This window comes from Pristiophorus japonicus, unplaced genomic scaffold (genome assembly GCF_044704955.1).
Source record: "Pristiophorus japonicus isolate sPriJap1 unplaced genomic scaffold, sPriJap1.hap1 HAP1_SCAFFOLD_307, whole genome shotgun sequence".
In the NCBI taxonomy this organism is placed as follows: Eukaryota; Metazoa; Chordata; class Chondrichthyes; family Pristiophoridae; genus Pristiophorus; species Pristiophorus japonicus.
This window is the reverse complement of record NW_027252857.1, coordinates 399,949-418,114: the sequence shown is the minus strand read 5'-3', so window position 1 is coordinate 418,114 and position 18,166 is coordinate 399,949. Positions and strand designations below refer to the sequence as shown.

General features: G+C 50.7%; 1 protein-coding gene across 1 annotated transcript in view; it reads right to left on the bottom strand.

Moving 5' to 3' along the window:
• Positions 1 to 4,149: 4,149 nt before the first annotated feature.
• The window catches only part of apex1 (APEX nuclease (multifunctional DNA repair enzyme) 1), a 29,878-nt gene continuing 15,861 nt past the window's right edge, over positions 4,150 to 18,166 (bottom strand). Inside the window, exon 4 of the mRNA XM_070872328.1 lies at positions 4,150 to 5,175. Coding sequence (XP_070728429.1) covers positions 4,661 to 5,175 — 515 coding nt within the window. The 3' untranslated portion in view covers positions 4,150 to 4,660. The remainder of the gene's footprint in view (positions 5,176 to 18,166) is intronic.

Here is an 18,166-nt window from a genome sequence, read left to right as displayed (position 1 = left end):
ATAAAGGCCAACATTCCATTTGCCTTCCCGATTACTTGCTGTACCTGCATACTAACTTTTTGTGTTTCATGCACAAGAATCCCCAGGTCCCGCTGTACTGCAGCACTTTGCAATCTTTATCCAGTTAAATTATAATCTGCTTTTCTATTATTTCTGCCAAAGTGGATAAGCTCACACTTTCCCACATTATACTCCATCTGACAAATTTTTGACCACTTATTTTATCGTGAACCCCCTGTTGGTGAGACGCGGTATTGTAGTCGCCCCCTGTTGGTGAGACGCGGTATTGTAGTCGCCCCCTGTTGGTGAGACGTGGTATTGTAGTCGCCCCCTGTTGGTGAGACGTGGTATTGTAGTCGCCCCCTGTTGGTGAGACGTGGTATTGTAGTCGCCCCCTGTTGGTGAGACGTGGTATTGTATTGTGCCCGCGGCGCCCCCTGTTGGTGGGACGTGGTATTGCACAATGCGGCAGGAGATCGTGGCGGAGGTGTGGCGATTATTTTTGTGGCGGAGGAGCGGCGAGAAATCATGGCGGAGGTGTGGTGAATGAGGGTACGGGGCCCAGAAGAGCCGAGGGCCCAGAGGCAGCACGGACCAGCCCACACTGCGATATGTGGGCGCACTGGGTCCGTGCAGCAGAGCTGGTCTCCAGTGGTCCTGGTTAACCCTTGCCCCTGGACCAAGACCTCGCTCTGTCAAGCCCCGTGTGGTGGCTGGTGTACAACGGTCACCCCACGTTAAACAATCCACCCACAGGCATCTCCCACCCTTCAGGATGTAGTTCAGGATCTGGAACATCGGGTCCTTCATTGAAACACCTGGGAACTTGTGTGGAAGCAAGTCTTCCTGGTTCGAGGGAGCGCCTGTGATGATGATGATGCATCATGCCTGTGCTGCCTCAGACTGGTGGCTCATGTTAACTGCACGCTCGTTGTATCATGTGTTCTATTTCAAATGTTGATAAAAAAATTCCACAGATTTCACAAAAAATGGAAACAATTTCAGATCTTAGTTTTGGATCCTTCTTGTGAGGATCACTGGAGTTTCCTTCCATCCTGCAAGGAATCGAGTTGACAGGGTCGGGAGGGACTCGAGGCTGGGAATCGGGCAGTGAGAGAATCACTCCCAGTGATGGGGCAGGGAATACCGGGATCTCTCCCCGTGGGACAGGGAATACTGGAATCTCTCCCCGTGGGGCAGGGGATCCCGGGATCTCTCCCCGTGGAGTAGGGAATACCAGGATCTCTCCCCGTGGGACAGGGAATACCGGGATCTCCCCCGTGGGACAGGGAATACCGGGATCTCTCCCTGTGAGACAGGGAATACCGAGATCTCTCCCCGTGGGACAGGGTAGTGGATCCAGGGATCACTCCGTGAGAGAGCGGCAGAAATATCTGTTTCTACAGGGTTTCTGCCAAATTTATGGTGAAAGGTTGGGGGGGGGGGGGGTATTGTCTGTGGGTAGTGGGGTTGGGGAGATGGAGGGGTGGGGTATTTTTGTCCGGGGTAGTGGGGTTGAGGTGGGAGGATGTTGTCCGTGGGCGGTGTGAGGGAGGAGATGGAGGGGTGGGGTATTGTCCGTGGGTAGTGGGAGGGAGTGCAGTCGCCCAGCCACTCTGGTTATTGGGTAGAGGCAGGTGTGGCGTATCCTCTGGCTCAGGTGGATGTTAGAAAGATCCCACACACAATTGGAAGAGTGGGTGAGTTCTCCCCGGCGCCCTGAGGCCAAGATTCCTCTCTCAACCAACACCAAGCAGAGAAACAGATTGAGCTCACGGCGGGATCGTGCTGTGCCCCAAACAGCTGCCCGTCTGTCTGCACCGCGGATACTGCACAAGCCAGTTATTAGCTGTGAAACACTTTCGGAGCGAGCAACATAGCAACATAGAAAATAGGTGCAGGAGTCGGCCCTTCGAGCCTGCACCACCATTCCATTAGATCATGGCTGATCATTCCCTCAGTACCCCTTTCCTGCTTTCTCTCCATACCCCTTGATCCCCTTAGCCTTAAGGGCCATAACTAACTCCCTCTTGAATATATCCAATGAACTGGCATCAACAACTCTCCACAGGTTCACCACTCTCTGAGTGAAGAAGTTTCTCCTCAGTTCTAAATGGCTTACCCCTTATCCTTAGACAGTGACCCCTGGTTCTGGACTTCCCCAACATCGGGAACATTCTTCCTGCATCTAACCTGTCTAAACCCGTCAGAATTTTATATGTTTCTATGAGATCTCCTCTCATCCTTCTAAACTCCGGTGTATAAAGGCCCAGGATCTCTCCAGTCTCTCCTCATGTCAGTCCAGCCATCCCGGGAATCAGTCTGGTGAACCTTCGCTGTACTCCCTCAAAAGCAAGAATGTCCTTCCTCAGACTAGGAGACCAAAACTGAACACAATATTCCAGGTGAGGTCTCACCAAGGCCCTGTACAACTGCAGTAAGACCTCCCTGCTCCTATACTCAAATCCCCTCGCTATGAAGGCCAACATACCATTTGCCTTCTTCACCACCTGCTGTACCTGTATGCCCACTTTCAATGACTGATGTACCATGACATCCAGGTCTCGTTGCACCTCCCCTTTTCCTAATCTGCCACCATTCAGATAATATTCTGCCTTCGTGTTTTTGCCCCCAAAGTGGATAACCTCACATTTATCCACATTATACTGCATCTGCCATGCATTTGCCCACTCACCTAACCTGTCCAAGTCACCCTGCAGCCTCTTAGCATCCTCCTCACAGCTCACACTGCCACCCAGCTTAGTGTCATCTGCAAACTTGGAGATATTACACTCAATTCCTTCACCTAAATCATTAATGTATATTGTAAATAGCTGGGGTCCCAGCACTGAGCCCTGCGGCACCCCACTAGTCACTGCCTGACATTCTGAAAAGGACCCGTTTATCCCGACTCTCTGCTTCCTGTCTGCCAACCAGTTCTCTATCCACATCAGTATATTACCCCCAATACCATGTGCTTTAATTTTGCACACCAATCTCTTGTGTGGGACCTTGTCAAAAGCCTTTTGAAAGTCCAAATACACCACATCCACTGGTTCTCCCTTGTCCACTCTACTAGTTACATCCTCAAAAAATTCTAGATTTGTCAAGCATGATTTCCCTTTCATAAATCCATGCTGACTTGGACCAATCCTGTCACTGCTTTTCAAATGCGCTGCTATTACATCTTTAATAATTGATTCCAACATTTTCCCCACTACTGATGTCAGGCTAACCGGTCTATAATTACCCGTTTTCTCTCTCCCTCCTTTTTTAAAGACTTGCATTCATATAGCACCTTTCATGACCACCAGATGTCCCAAAGTGCTTTACAGCCAATGAAGTACTTTTGGAGATCAGGTACTGTTGTAATGTGGGAAATGCGGCAGCCAATTTGCAAGCTCCCACATACAGCAATGTGATGATGACCAGATAATCTGTTTTAGTGATATTGGTTGAGGGATAATTATTGGCCAGGGCACCAGCTCTTCTTCGAAATAGTGCCGTGGGATCTTTATATCCACCCGAGAGAGCAAATGGGGCCTCGGTTTTAATGTCTCATCTGAAAGAGGGCACCTCCGACAGTGCAGCACTCCCTCAGTTCTGCTCCTCAGACAGTGCGGCGCTCCCTCAGTACTGCCCCTCCGACAGTGCGGTGCTCCCTCAGTATTGCCCCTCCGACAGTGCGGTGCTCCCTCAGTACTGCCTCTCCGACAGTGCGGTGCTCCCTCAGTACTGCCCCTCCGACAGTGCGGCGCTCCCTCAGTACTGCCCCTCCGACAGTGCGGCACTCCCTCAGTACTGCCCCTCCGACAGTGCGGCACTCCCTCAGTACTGCCCCTCCGACAGTGCGGCACTCCCTCAGTACTGCCCCTCCGACAGTACGGCACTCCCTCAGTACGGTGCTCCCTCACTACTGCACTAGGGGTGTCAGCTTAGATTTATCTGCTCAAGTCCCTGGAGTGGGACTTGAACCCACAACCTTTTGACTCACGGGGCGAGGGTGCTGCCCACTGGGCCACAGCTGACACTTTGGCTTATCAACTCGATGCCCGTAGTTTTATCCACAGCTAAGAGTATGGTCTATCAGTATTGAAGGCTGCAGTTGGTTGATATCACTCCACACAGACAGAAAGATGGAGACAGATGGAAGCTAATGTCACTGGCTTTATTAAGTTTCACCTTGATATCCCAGCCCACCACGATGCACTTCCAACATCGCAACATTTACATTCAGTCATCCCGACGTTACTGCATTTCACAGCCGCCCGAGTAACCCCAGACCCAGGGAACCCAAATCTCCCCCCACCCCTCCCCCAAGCGCCGACAGGACACATGTCCCCTGAAATGAATTATGGGTTTATATACGGCCCACCATGAGCTAAGAGGCACGGTCCCACAATGCACTGCAGCCTCGCTCTCCCCTCTCGGAGACGCAGACTTCAGCGCTGATCGCCCACGGGCACGGCGGGGGGGAAGTTGGGGGTCCATCTCAACCCGCGCCCCCAACACACAGGTCAAAGGGCAGCTGCTGACCTGAGCCGAGCCAACCTGAGCTGCAGGACAATGAGAGCGGGGGATGGAAAGAATGCAGGCCTTGTCCCTTGGCCATCGCTTCCCTTGGAGTGAATGGGGAGCGGCCAGAAGGGACGGGGCAGCTTCAGATGGCCAGGAACAAGGTGATGGGGCAGTGGTCGGAGCCCATGGCCTTGGAGCGAATCTTGCTGTCGCACAGGCTCGGGAGCAGAGTGTTGGACAACACAAAGTAGTCCAGCCTCCAGCCCACGTTCTTGGCCCGGCAGTTGGCCATGTAGGTCCAGAAGGTGTAGGCATGGGGGGTGTCGGGGTACAGGTGGCGGTAGCTGTCAGTGAAGCCCTCGTCCAGCAGCGTGCTAAAGCCCTGCCTCTCCTCCGGTGTGAAACCTGCCGACTTCTTGTTGCTTTTGAAGTTCTTGAGGTCGATCTCCCGGTGAGCGACGTTGAGATCGCCGCACAGTATCAGCGGCTTCTTGCTCTCTAGCCCCTTCAGGTAGGCCCGGAAATCCACATCCCACGTCTTGCGGTAATCCAGGCGCACCAGGCCACGGCCCGCGTTCGGCACGTACACAGTGACCAGGAAGTACTTGCTGAACTCCGCTGTGATCACCCGACCTTCGCAGTCATGCTCCTCAACTCCTAGCAACCGGCACAAAAACACACAATGGCATTGGTCCATTAGGGTTATATACAATGGCAGTGATTGGTGCATTAGGGTTATATACAATGGCAGTGATTGGTCCATTAGGGTTATATACAATGGCAATGATTGGTCCATTAGGGTTAAATACAATGGCAGTGATTGGTCCATTAGGGTTATATACAACGGCAATGATTGGTCCATTAGGGTTAAATACAATGGCAGTGATTGGTCCATTAGGGTTATATACAACGGCAGTGATTGGTCCATTAGGGTTATATACAATGGCAATGATTGGTCCATTAGGGTTAAATACAATGGCAGTGATTGGTCCATTAGGGTTATATACAACGGCAGTGATTGGTCCATTAGGGTTATATACAATGGCAATGATTGGTCCATTAGGGTTAAATACAATGGCAGTGATTGGTCCATTAGGGTTATATACAACGGCAGTGATTGGTCCATTAGGGTTATATACAACGGCAGTGATTGGTCCATTAGGGTTATATACAATGGCAGTGATTGGTCCATTAGGGTTATATACAACGGCAGTGATTGTATATAACCCTAATGGATCAATGGCAGGGATCGGTTCATTAAGGTTATATACTGAAATAACACAAGAGTCCTGTTATTATAAACTGCCTCGAGTGTGTACCCGATCTCTTTTATTCCCACTTCAGATACGAAGATCCGACTTCCTGTATTGCCTGCATGATATCAGACAGTGGCGCCCTCTGGTGTCAGGTGACCCCAAGCCTGAATATATTACAACACCCATGAGCGGAAAGTCCCAGAACGTCTTGTATTGTAAAGTGACTGATACGAAGATCTTGAAAGGGGGATGTTGTAATATATTTATGCTTGGGGTCACCTGACACCAGAGGGCGCCACTGTCGGATGTCATGCAGGAAATACAGGAATCGGATCTTGTCCGTATCTGAAGTGGGAATAAGAGAGATCGGGTACACACCCGAGGCAGTTTATAACAGGATTCTTGTGTTATTTCATTGGTGGCGAGGTAAACCAAGAACTTCCCTATTTACAATGGGCACGATTGGAATTCTGCACCAATTCGTGGATGGCGAGCATCGGGCGGGTTTTGTCGTCCGCCTGGATTAATATTTTGTTGCCAACAAAATGGAGGAGGAGGCTGATGCAGTCTGTCGCAGGGCGGTTCTCCTCACTGTCTGTGGTCAGCTTTACGGCATCATGAACCTTCTCTCGCCTTTACATCCAATTGCCAAGTCTTACAAGGAATTGTGTGATTTGGTGCGTGACCATCTAAAGCCAAAGGAAGAGATCATCATCTCACGCTATCGCTTCTACACGCATGTCCATGCTGAGGGCCAGGCCGTGTCAGGATTCATCATCGACCTACGACGCCTTGCTGAGCCGTCTAAGTTTGGGAACATGGTGGAAGATATGTTGAGAGACATTTTTGTGATAGGCATCAACCATGATGTGATTCTTCGGAAGTTACTGGCCGAAGAGAAGCTGGACTTGGAAAAGGCCATCGCGATTACCCAGGCATACATAACGACTGATGAGAACTTGAGGCAGATATGCAAAGGTCGGAGCTCCACAGCAGGCTTGTCAGGTACTGTAAACAGGATCGTGTCGTCTTCTGGAAAAGCTGCTCATGGCAGGGCCAAGTCAACTGTTAACGTGAAACCTGTAGCTGCTCAGAGCCCGACAACTGGCATGAAGCTGAGTTCACCTGTTGGCATTGTGGGGGCAATCATCGGCCTCATCAGTATCGGCTTAAACAATACTCCCTTAATGGCTGTTCGAAAGTGGGACATCTCCAGAAAATGTGCCCACAACTGAGCAAGCGTGCTGCTGCTGATCATATCGATGATGACCAGTCCAGTGCTGGCCCAGATACACAACCTGAGTAGGAAGTGTATAGTTTGTATTCGTTCTTGTCTAAGCACCAGACGATAACTGTTAATGTGAAGCTGAATGGCGTGCCTGTATCAATGGAGCTGGACACGGGTCTGAGTCAGTCGATCACGAGCCAAGTGCCATTTGAAAGCTGTGGGACACTGAGGCTGTGAAGCCTAAGCTGAGTCCAGTCAAGGCCAAGTTGCGTACTTATATGAAGGAACTCATACCTGTGATTGGCAATGCAGTAGTCAAGGTGCCGTATGATAGCGTGATCTAAGATCTACTATTATGGGTCGTCCCAGGTAATGGTCCAATGATGTTTGGTCGGAATTGGCTCGAGAACATCAAACTGCACTGGAGTGTCGGCCTAGATATTTGTGCTCAAGTCTCGAGTCCGGGGAGCGTCGAGAGAGGCGGGAGTCGAGAGAGGCAGCGGCCTATAAAAGGCTCAGCCGTCCGGGGAGCGTCGAGAGAGGCGGGAGTCGAGAGAGGCAGCGGCCTATAAAAGGCTCAGCAGTCCGGGGAGCGTCGAGAGAAGCGGGAGTCGAGAGAGGCAGCGGCCTATAAAAGGCTCAGCAGTCCGGGGAGCGTCGAGAGAGGCGGGAGTCGGGAGAGGCAGCGGCCTATAAAAGGCTCAGCAGTCCGGGGAGAATCGAGAGAAGCGGGAGTCGAGAGAGACAGCGGCCTATAAAAGGCTCAGCAGTCCGGGGAGCGTCGAGAGAGGCGTGACTTGTGCAGCTCCAGCTGAGAGAAGTCAAAAAAGAAGTAGAAAGAAATCAAAAGGTGACGTCACAGCCAAAGTGGTAAGTGATTGGCTGCTGATTGGTGAGTAGTTTTTCTTTTTCTTTATTAATCAGTAACTTTTAACATTGTTGTCAGCAATTTAAGTGTATCTAAGGGTTAAGTCATGGCAGGACAGCTCGGTCACGTGATATGCTCCTCCTGTACCATGTGGGAACACGGGGACAATACCAGTGTCCCTGACGACTACATGTGCGGGAAGTGTGTCCACCTCCGGCTACTGACGGTCCGCGTTGCGGAGTTGGAGCTGAAGGTGGATTCACTCTGGAGCATCCACGATGCTGAGAATGATGTGAGTATCACGTGTAGCGAGTTGGTCTTACCGCAGGAGAAGGGTCCACAGCCAGCGAGGGAATGGAAGACCAGCAGGAAGAGTAGTGCAAGGAAGGTAGTGCAGGGGTCCCCTGTGGTCATCCCACTGCAAAACAGATACACTGCTTTGAGTGCTGTTGAGGGGGATGACTCATCAGGGGAGGGCAGCAGCAGCCAAGTTCATGGCACCGTGGCTGGCTCTGTTGCACAGGAGGGCAGGAAAAAGAGTGGGAGAGCGATAGTGATAGGGGATTCAATTGTAAGGGAATTAGATAGGCGTTTCTGCGGCCGCAACCGAGACTCCAGGATGGTATGTTGCCTCCCTGGTGCAAGGGTCAAGGATGTCTCGGAGCGGGTGCAGGACATTCTAAAAAGGGAGGGAGAACAGCCAGTTGTCATGGTGCACATTGGTACCAACGACATAGGTAAAAAAAGGGATGAGTTCCTACGAAATTAATTTAAGGAGCTAGGAGCCAAATTAAAAAGTAGGACTTCAAAAGTAGTAATCTCGGGATTGCTACCAGTGCCACGTGCTAGTCAGAGTAGGAATCGCAGGATAGCTCAGATGAATACGTGGCTTGAGCAATGGTGCAGCAAGGAGGGATTCAAATTCCTGGGGCATTGGAACCGGTTCTGGGGGAGGTGGGACCAGTACAATCCGGACGGTCTGCACCTGGGCAGGACCGGAACCAATGTCCTCGGGGGAGTGTTTGCTAGTGCTGTTGGGGAGGAGTTAAACTAATATGGCAGGGGGATGGGAACCAATGCAGGGAGATAGAGGGAAACAAAAAGGAGGCAAAAACAAAAGACAGAAAGGAGATGAGGAAAAGTGGAGGGCAGAGAAACCCAAGGCAAAGAACAAAAAGGGCCATTGTACAGCAAAATTCTAAAAGGACAGAGGGTGTTAAAAAAACAAGCCTAAAGGCTTTGTGTCTTAATGCAAGGAGTATCCGCAATAAGGTGGATGAATTAACTGTGCAAATAGATGTTAACAAATATGATGTGATTGGGATTACGGAAACGTGGCTCCAGGATGATCAGGGCTGGGAACTCAACATCCAGGGGTATTCAACATTCAGGAAGGATAGAATAAAAGGAAAAGGAGGTGGGGTAGCATTGCTGGTTAAGGAGGAGATTAAGGCAATAGTTAGGAAGGACATTAGCTTGGATGATGTGGAATCTATATGGGTAGAGCTGCAGAACACCAAAGGGCAAAAAACGTTAGTGGGAGTTGTGTACAGACCTCCAAACAGTAGTAGTGATGTTGGGGAGGGCATCAAACATGAAATTAGGGGTGCGTGCAATAAAGGTGCAGCAGTTATAATGGGTGACTTTAATATGCACATAGATTGGGCTAACCAAACTGGAAGCAATACGGTGGAGGAGGATTTTCTGGAGTGCATAAGGGATGGTTTTTTAGACCAATATGTCGAGGAACCAACTAGGGGGGAGGCCATCTTAGACTGGGTGTTGTGTAATGAGAGAGGATTAATTAGCAATCTCGTTGTGCGAGGCCCCTTGGGGAAGAGTGACCATAATATGGTGGAATTCTGCATTAGAATGGAGAATGAAACAGTTAATTCAGAGACCATGGTCCAGAACTTAAAGGCGGCTAACTTAGAAGGTATGAGGCGTGAATTGGCTGGGATGGATTGGCGAATGATACTTAAGGGGTTGACTGTGGATGGGCAATGGCAGACATTTAGAGACCGCATGGATGAACTACAACAATTGTACATTCCTGTCTGGCATAAAAATAAAAAAGGGAAGGTGGCTCAACCGTGGCTATCAAGGGAAATTAGGGATAGTATTAAAGCCAAGGAAGTGGCATACAAATTGGCCAGAAATAGCAGCGAACCTGGGGACTGGGAGAAATTTAGAACTCAGCAGAGGAGGACAAAGGGTTTGATTAGGGCAGGGAAAATGGAGTATGAGAAGAAGCTTGCAGGGAACATTAAGACGGATTGCAAAAGTTTCTATAGATATGTAAAGAGAAAAAGGTTAGTAAAGACAAACGTAGGTCCCCTGCAGTCAGAATCAGGGGAAGTCATAACGGGGAACAAAGAAATGGCGGACCAATTGAACAAGTACTTTGGTTCGGTATTCACGAAGGAGGACACGAACAACCTTCCGGTTATAAAAGGGGTCGAGGGGTCTAGTAAGGAGGAGGAACTGAGGGAAATCCTTATTAGCCAAAAATTGTGTTGGGGAAATTGATGGGATTGAAGGCCGATAAATCCCCAGGGCCTGATGGACTGCATCCCAGAGTACTTAAGGAGGTGGCCTTGGAAATAGTGGATGCGTTGACAGTCATTTTCCAACATTCCATTGACTCTGGATCAGTTCCTATGGAGTGGAGGGTAGCCAATGTAACCCCACTTTTTAAAAAAGGAGGGAGAGAGAAAACAGGGAATTATAGACCGGTCAGCCTGACATCGGTAGTGGGTAAAATGATGGAATCAATTATTAAGGATGTCATAGCAGTGCATTTGGAAAGAGGTGACATGATAGGTCCAAGTCAGCATGGATTTGTGAAAGGGAAATCATGCTTGACAAATCTTCTGGAATTTTTTGAGGATGTTTCCAGTAGAGTGGATAAGGGAGAACCAGTTGATGTGGTATATTTGGACTTTCAGAAGGCGTTCGACAAGGTCCCACACAAGAGATTGATGTGCAAAGTTAGAGCACATGGGATTGGGGTTAGTGTGCTGACATGGATTGAGAACTGGTTGTCAGACAGGAAGCAAAGAGTAGGAGTAAATGGGTACTTTTCAGAATGGCAGGCAGTGACTAGTGGGGTACCGCAAGGTTCTGTGCTGGGGCCCCAGCTGTTTACACTGTACATTAATGATTTAGATGAGGGGATTAAATGTAGTATCTCCAAATTTGCGGATGACACTAAGTTGGGTGGCAGTGTGAGCTGCGAGGAGGATGCTGTGAGGCTGCAGAGCGACTTGGATAGGTTAGGTGAGTGGGCAAATGCATGGCAGATGAAGTATAATGTGGATAAATGTGAGGTTATCCACTTTGGTGGTAAAAACAGAGAGACAGACTATTATCTGAATGGTGACAGATTAGGAAAAGGGGAGGTGCAAAGAGACCTGGGTGTCATGGTACATCAATCATTGAAGGTTGGCATGCAGGTACAGCAGGCGGTTAAGAAAGCAAATGGCATGTTGGCCTTCATAGCAAGGGGATTTGAGTACAGGGGCAGGGAGGTGTTGCTACAGTTGTACAGGTCCTTGGTGAGACCACACCTGGAGTATTGTGTACATTTTGGTCTCCTAACCTGAGGAAGGACATTCTTGCTATTGAGGGAGTGCAGCGAAGGTTCACCAGACTGATTCCCGGGATGGCGGGACTGACCTATCAAGAAAGACTGGATCAACTGGGCTTGTATTCACTGGAGTTCAGAAGAATGAGAGGGGACCTCATAGAAACATTTAAAATTCTGACGGGGTTAGACAGGTTAGATGCAGGAAGAATGTTCCCAATGTTGGGGAAGTCCAGAACCAGGGGTCACAGTCTAAGGATAAGGGGTAAGCCATTTAGGACCGAGATGCGGAGGAATTTCTTCACCCAGAGAGTGGTGAACCTGTGGAATTCTCTACCACAGAAAGTTGTTGAGGCCAATTCACTAAATATATTCAAAAAGGAGTTCGATGGAATCCTTACTACTAGGGGGATCAAGGGGTATGGCGAGAAAGCAGGAATGGGGTACTGAAGTTGAATGTTCAGCCATGAACTCATTGAATGGCGGTGCAGGCTAGAAGGGCCGAATGGCCTACTCCTGCAACTATTTTCTATGTCTATGTTTCTAGAGTGCGACTTGAACCCACAAACTTCTGATTCACAGGTGAGGGTGCTACCCCACTGAGTTAGCTGATCTCAGGATTGCTACAACTGTCCTCGGTGCTGTGGATTGAGAAGGGGAAAGCCGACAAGGTTCCTGGTCCAATGTGATTATCAGCTTAGACTATCATTGGGTTTGATGGAATATACTGCTATCCCTCACTGTCAAAGCCACCACATGAATAATTGGCACTTGGGTAAGACACGAAATGCAGACCGACATCTGTGGTTCTGAACCTCAGAAAGGAATTAATGCCTTCAAGAGAAAAATTGTCAAGATCCGATTCCTGTATTGCCTGCATGACATCCGACAGTGGCGCCCTCTGGTGTCAGGTGACCCCAAGCATAAATATATTAATTATACAACGGCAGTGATTGGTCCATTAGGATTATATACAACGGCAGTGATTGGTGCATCAGGGTTATATACAACGGCAGTGATTGGTGCATCAGGGTTATATACAACGGTAGTGTTTGGTGCATTAGGGTTATATACAACGGTAGTGATTGGTCCATTAGGATTATATACAACGGCAGTGATTGGTCCATTAGGATTATATACAACGGCAGTGATTGGTCCATTAGGGTTATATACAACAGCAGTGATTGGTCCATTAGGGTTATATACAACGGCAGTGATTGGTCCATTAGGGTTATATACAACGGCAGTGATTGGTCCATTAGGGTTATATACAACGGCAGTGATTGGTCCATTAGGATTATATACAATGGCAGTGATTGGTCCATTAGGGTTATATACAATGGCAATGATTGGTCCATTAGGGTTAAATACAATGGCAGTGATTGGTCCATTAGGGTTATATACAACGGCAATGATTGGTCCATTAGGGTTAAATACAATGGCAGTGATTGGTCCATTAGGGTTATATACAACGGCAGTGATTGGTCCATTAGGGTTATATACAATGGCAATGATTGGTCCATTAGGGTTAAATACAATGGCAGTGATTGGTCCATTAGGGTTATATACAACGGCAGTGATTGGTCCATTAGGGTTATATACAACGGCAGTGATTGGTCCATTAGGGTTATATACAACGGCAGTGATTGGTCCATTAGGGTTATATACAACGGCAGTGATTGGTCCATTAGGATTATATACAATGGCAGTGATTGGTCCATTAGGGTTATATACAACGGCAGTGATTGTTCCATTAGGGTTATATACAATGGCAGTGATTGGTCCATTAGGGTTATATACAACGGCAGTGATTGCTCTATTCGGGTTATATACAATGTCAGTGATTGGTCCATTAGGGTTATATACAACAGCAGTGATTGGTCCATTATGGTTTTATATTTACATGGCGCGTTTAATGTCATAAAACGTCCCAAGGTGCTTCGCAGGAGCCTAAATCAGACAGAAATTCGACACTGAGCCACATCAGCAGATATTAGGGCAGGTGACCAAAAGCTGCGTCAAAGAGGTAGGTTTTAAGGAGCGTCTTAAAGGAGGAGAGGCGGAGAGGTTTCGGGAGGGAGTTCCAGAGCTTGGGGCCCAGGCAAAGAAGGCACGGTCACCGATGGTGGATCAATTATAATCAGGGGATGAGCAAGAGGCCAGAATTGGAGGAGCGCAGAGATCTCGGAGAGTTGTGGGGCTGGAGCAGGTTACAGAGATAGGGAGGGGTGTAGGGGGCCTCGAGGTTAGAGAGATAGGGAGGATGTAGGGGGCTGGAGGAGGTTACAGAGATAGGGAGGGGTGTAAGGGGCTGGAGGAGGTTAGAGATAGGGAGGGTTGTAGGAGGCTGGAGGAGATTACAGAGATAGGGAGGGGTGTAGGGGGCTGGAGGGGGTTAGAGATAGGGAGGGGTGTGGGGACTGGAGGGGGCTACAGAGATAGGGAGGGGTGTAGGAGGCTGGAGGAGATTACAGAGATAGGGAGGGGTGTAGGGGCTGGAGGAGGTTACAGTGATAGGGAGGGGTATAGGGGCTGGAGGAGGTTACAGGGATAGGGAGGGGTGTAGGGGCTGGAGGAGGTTACAGAGATAGGGAGGGGTGTAGGGGCTGGAGGAGGTCACAGAGATAGGGAGGGGTGTAGGGGCTGGAGGAGGTTACAGAGATAGGGAGAGGTGTAGGGGGCTGGAGGAGATTACAGAGATAGGGAGGGGTGTAGGGGGCTGGAGGGGGTTACAGAGATAGGGAGGGGTGTAGGGGCTGGAGGAGGTTACAGAGATAGGGAGGGGTGTAGGGGCTGGAGGGGGTTAGAGATAGGGAGGGGTGTGGGGACTGGAGGGGGTTACAGAGATAGGGAGGGTGTAGGGGGCCTCGAGGTTAGAGAGATAGGGAGGGTGTAGGGGGCTGGAGGTTACAGAGATAGGGAGGGGTGTAGGGGCTGGAGGTTACAGAGATAGGGAAGGGTGTAGGGGCTGGAGGAGATTACAGAGATAGGGAGGGGTGTAGGGGCTGGAGGAGGTTATAGAGATAGGGAGGGGTGTAGGGGCTGGAGGAGGTTATAGAGATAGGGAGGGGTGTAGGGGCTGGAGGAGGTTACAGAGATAGGGAGGGGTGTAGGGGCTGGAGGAGGTTACAGAGATAGGGAGGGTGTAGGGGGCTGGAGGTTACAGAGATAGGGAGGAGTGTAGGGGCTGGAGGTTACAGAGATAGGGAGGGGTGTAGGGGCTGGATGAGATTACAGAGATAGGGAGGGGTGTCGGGGCTGGAGGAGGTTACAGAGATAGGGAGGGGTGTAGGGGCTGGAGGAGGTTACAGAGATAGGGAGGGGTGTAGGGGCTGGAGGAGGTTACAGAGATAGGGAGGGGTGTAGGGGCTGGAGGAGGTTACAGAGATAGGGAGGGGTGTCGGGGCTGGAGAAGGTTACAGAGATAGGGAGGGGTGTCGGGGCTGGAGGAGGTTACAGAGATAGGGAGGGGTGTCGGGGCTGGAGGAGGTTACAGAGATAGGGAGGGGTGTCGGGGCTGGAGGAGGTTACAGAGATAGGGAGGGGTTTAGGGTGAGAGGAGGTTACAGAGATAGGGAGGGGTGTAGGGTGAGAGGAGGTTAGAGATAGGGAGGGGTGTCGGGGCTGGAGGGGGTTACAGAGATAGGGAGCGGTGTAGGGTGAGAGGAGGTTACAGAGATAGGGAGGGGTGTAGGGTGAGAGGAGGTTACAGAGATAGGGAGGGGTGTAGGGTGAGAGGAGGTTAGAGATAGGGAGGGGTGTAGGGTGAGAGGAGGTTAGAGATAGGGAGGGGTGTAGGGTGAGAGGAGGTTAGAGATAGGGAGGAGTGAGGCCATGGAGGGATTTGATTGATGGAATCTCCCAGCACAGGAGGCCATTGGGCCCATCGAGCCTGTGCCGGCTCTGTGACAGAGCGATCCCATCAGTCCCACTCCCCGCTCTTTCCCCACAGCCCGGCACATTCCAAGTGCCTCCCCTTTCAGGCAGTGCATACCAGATCGTGACAACCCTCTGTGTGAAGAAACTTCGACTCAATTGCCCTCTCGTTCTTCTGGCAATGACCTGAAACCTACGGCCTCTGGTTCGGGACCCACTTCCCAGAGGAAAGCTTCTCCCTACATACTCTATCAAACCCCTCACCATTCTGTATACCTGCGTGAGGTCTCCCCTGAACCATCTCAGCTCGAAGGAGCTCAGCTTTTCCACATGACTGAACATCCTCTGCACCACACTAACATCTTTCCCAAAGGATGAGAATTTTAAAATACGGAACACAAGAATATGAAATTTAAAATGAGGACATTGCCGGACCGTGATTGGTTGATTCGAGGACCCTGGTGTTGGAGTTGCTGAGGAGGATCAGTTTGTCGTCCATAGGGACGCGGGACAGGGATTGTCCGAGGCTGGAGTGGAATGCTCTTTGGCCTCATCTGTTGCGTCGAGTGTTGGGGCGTACGCACTGATAACTGTGGTGCACTGGTTCCGGCATCGGGTGAGCCAGAGAGTCATGAGATGTTTGCTAATCGGCAGGGTCGGCAAGGACACAGCCCTCTGGGGAGGTGTGATTGGCAGAGAGTGGGTAGGGAAAGCTAACCCCAGCGGTACCCTACTCCTGACAAACTGTCCAGAGCATGACCTTGTCATCACCAACACCCTGTTCCGCCAGAGGGACAAGTACAAGGCATCGTGGCAACACCCTCGCTCCAAGCACTGACACCTGCTCAACTGTCATCTTCCGAGCCAGGGATCGCAAGGATGTGCGCATCACCCGCGCCATGACAGGAGCTGACGACTGCTGGACAGACCATCACCTAATCCAATCCATCATCGACATTAACATCGACCCAAAGCAAAGGGGACAGCAGAAACAGTGTCGCAAAGAAGTCAATGCCGGGGCACTCCAAGACCCAGCTAAGAGAGCCCTTTACAGCCCAGCACCTCACAGCTAACCTGGCGACCCTTGATGACCCTGAGACACAGAATGCCCGCAGCGCTTGGTCTGTCCTCCAGGCCTCTATAACCAGTGTCTGTGAAGAGACACTTGGTCACTCAACCAGGAAACATCAGGACTGGTTTGATGAGAATGACCAGGAGATCCAGGAGCTAATAGATCGCAAGCGCAGGACATTTCTGAGCCTAAAGCAACAACCCAACTCGGGAGCAGCAAAGCAGCTTTACAGACGGCTCAAGGCCGAGGTCCAACAAAAAACCCGGGACCTAAAGAACAGGTGGTGGGTGGAGAAAGCCCAGGAGATCCAGCAGCTGGCCAACAGCCACAATATGCGAGGATTCTTCATCGCAATCAAGGCCACCTACAGCCCAAACACCCAAGGCCCCACCCCACTGCTGGCCAAGAACGGGGAGACACTGATCACAGACACCGAGGCAGTCAGGACCCGCTGGAAGGAGCACTTCGAAGATCCCCTTAACAGAGACTCTGCCTTTGACTCGAGTGTTCTCAACTCCATCCCGCAGCATGCGACCCACCACCACCTCAGTGAAACCCCAGCACTGCATGAGGTAGAAAAGGCCATCCGTCAGCTGAAGAACAACAAGGCAACGGGAGCGGATGGAATCTCCGTATGGCGGAGAGACACTGCTGGCGCAGATACATGACCTCATCTCTCTCAGAGAGCATGCCGGGAGATCTCAGAGATGCAGTGATCGCGAACATCTTCAAAAAAGGGACAAGTCCGACTGCAGTAACTACAGAGGAATCTCCCTGCTGTCGGTCACTGGGACAGTCGTCGCTAGAGTCCTCCTCAACCGTCTTCTCCCTGTGGCCGAGGAGCTCCTCCCGGAGTCACAGTGCGGATTCCGTCCCCTACGGAACACAACGGACATGTTCTTTACGGCGCAACAACTGTAAGAGAAATGCCGGGAACAGCACCAACCCTTGTACATGGCCGCCTTTGACCTCACAAAGGCCTTTGACACTGTCGACCGCGAGGGATTATGGAGCGTCCTCCATTTCGGCTGCCCCCAAAAGTTTGTCACCATCCTCCGCCTGCTCCATGACGATACGCAGACCGTGATCCTTACCAACAGATCCACCACAGACGTAATCCATGTCCGACCGGGGTCTAACAGGGCTGCGTCATCGCCCCAACCCTCTTCTCGATCTTCCTCGCTGCAATGCTCCATCTCACACTCAACAAGCTCCCCACTGGAGTGGAACTAAGCTACAGAACCAGTGGGAATTTGTTCAACTATGGTCACCTCCAGGCCAGGTCCAAGACCGTCTCATCCTCTGTCGTCGAACTACAGTACGCGGGCGACGCATGTGTCTGCACACATTCAGAGACTGAACTCCAAGCCATCGCCAACATCTTCACACAAACCAACCTGACCCCACCACACAGCACTGCCCCCCGGTTATCAAGATCCACGGCGCGGCCCTGGACAACGTGGACCATTTCCCATACCTCGGGAGCCTCTTATCAGCAAGGGCAGACATTGACAACGAGATTCAACACTGTCTCCAGTGCGCCAGCGCAGCCTTCAGTCACCTGAGGAAAAGAGTGTTTGAAGACCAGGTCCTCAAAACTATCACCAAGCTCATGGTCTACAGGGCTGTAGTAATACCCGCCCTCCTGTATGGCTCAGAGACATGGACCATGTACAGTAGACACCTCAAATCGCTGGAGAAATACCACCAACGATGTCTCCACAAGATCCTACAAATCCCCTGGGAGGACAGACGCACCAAC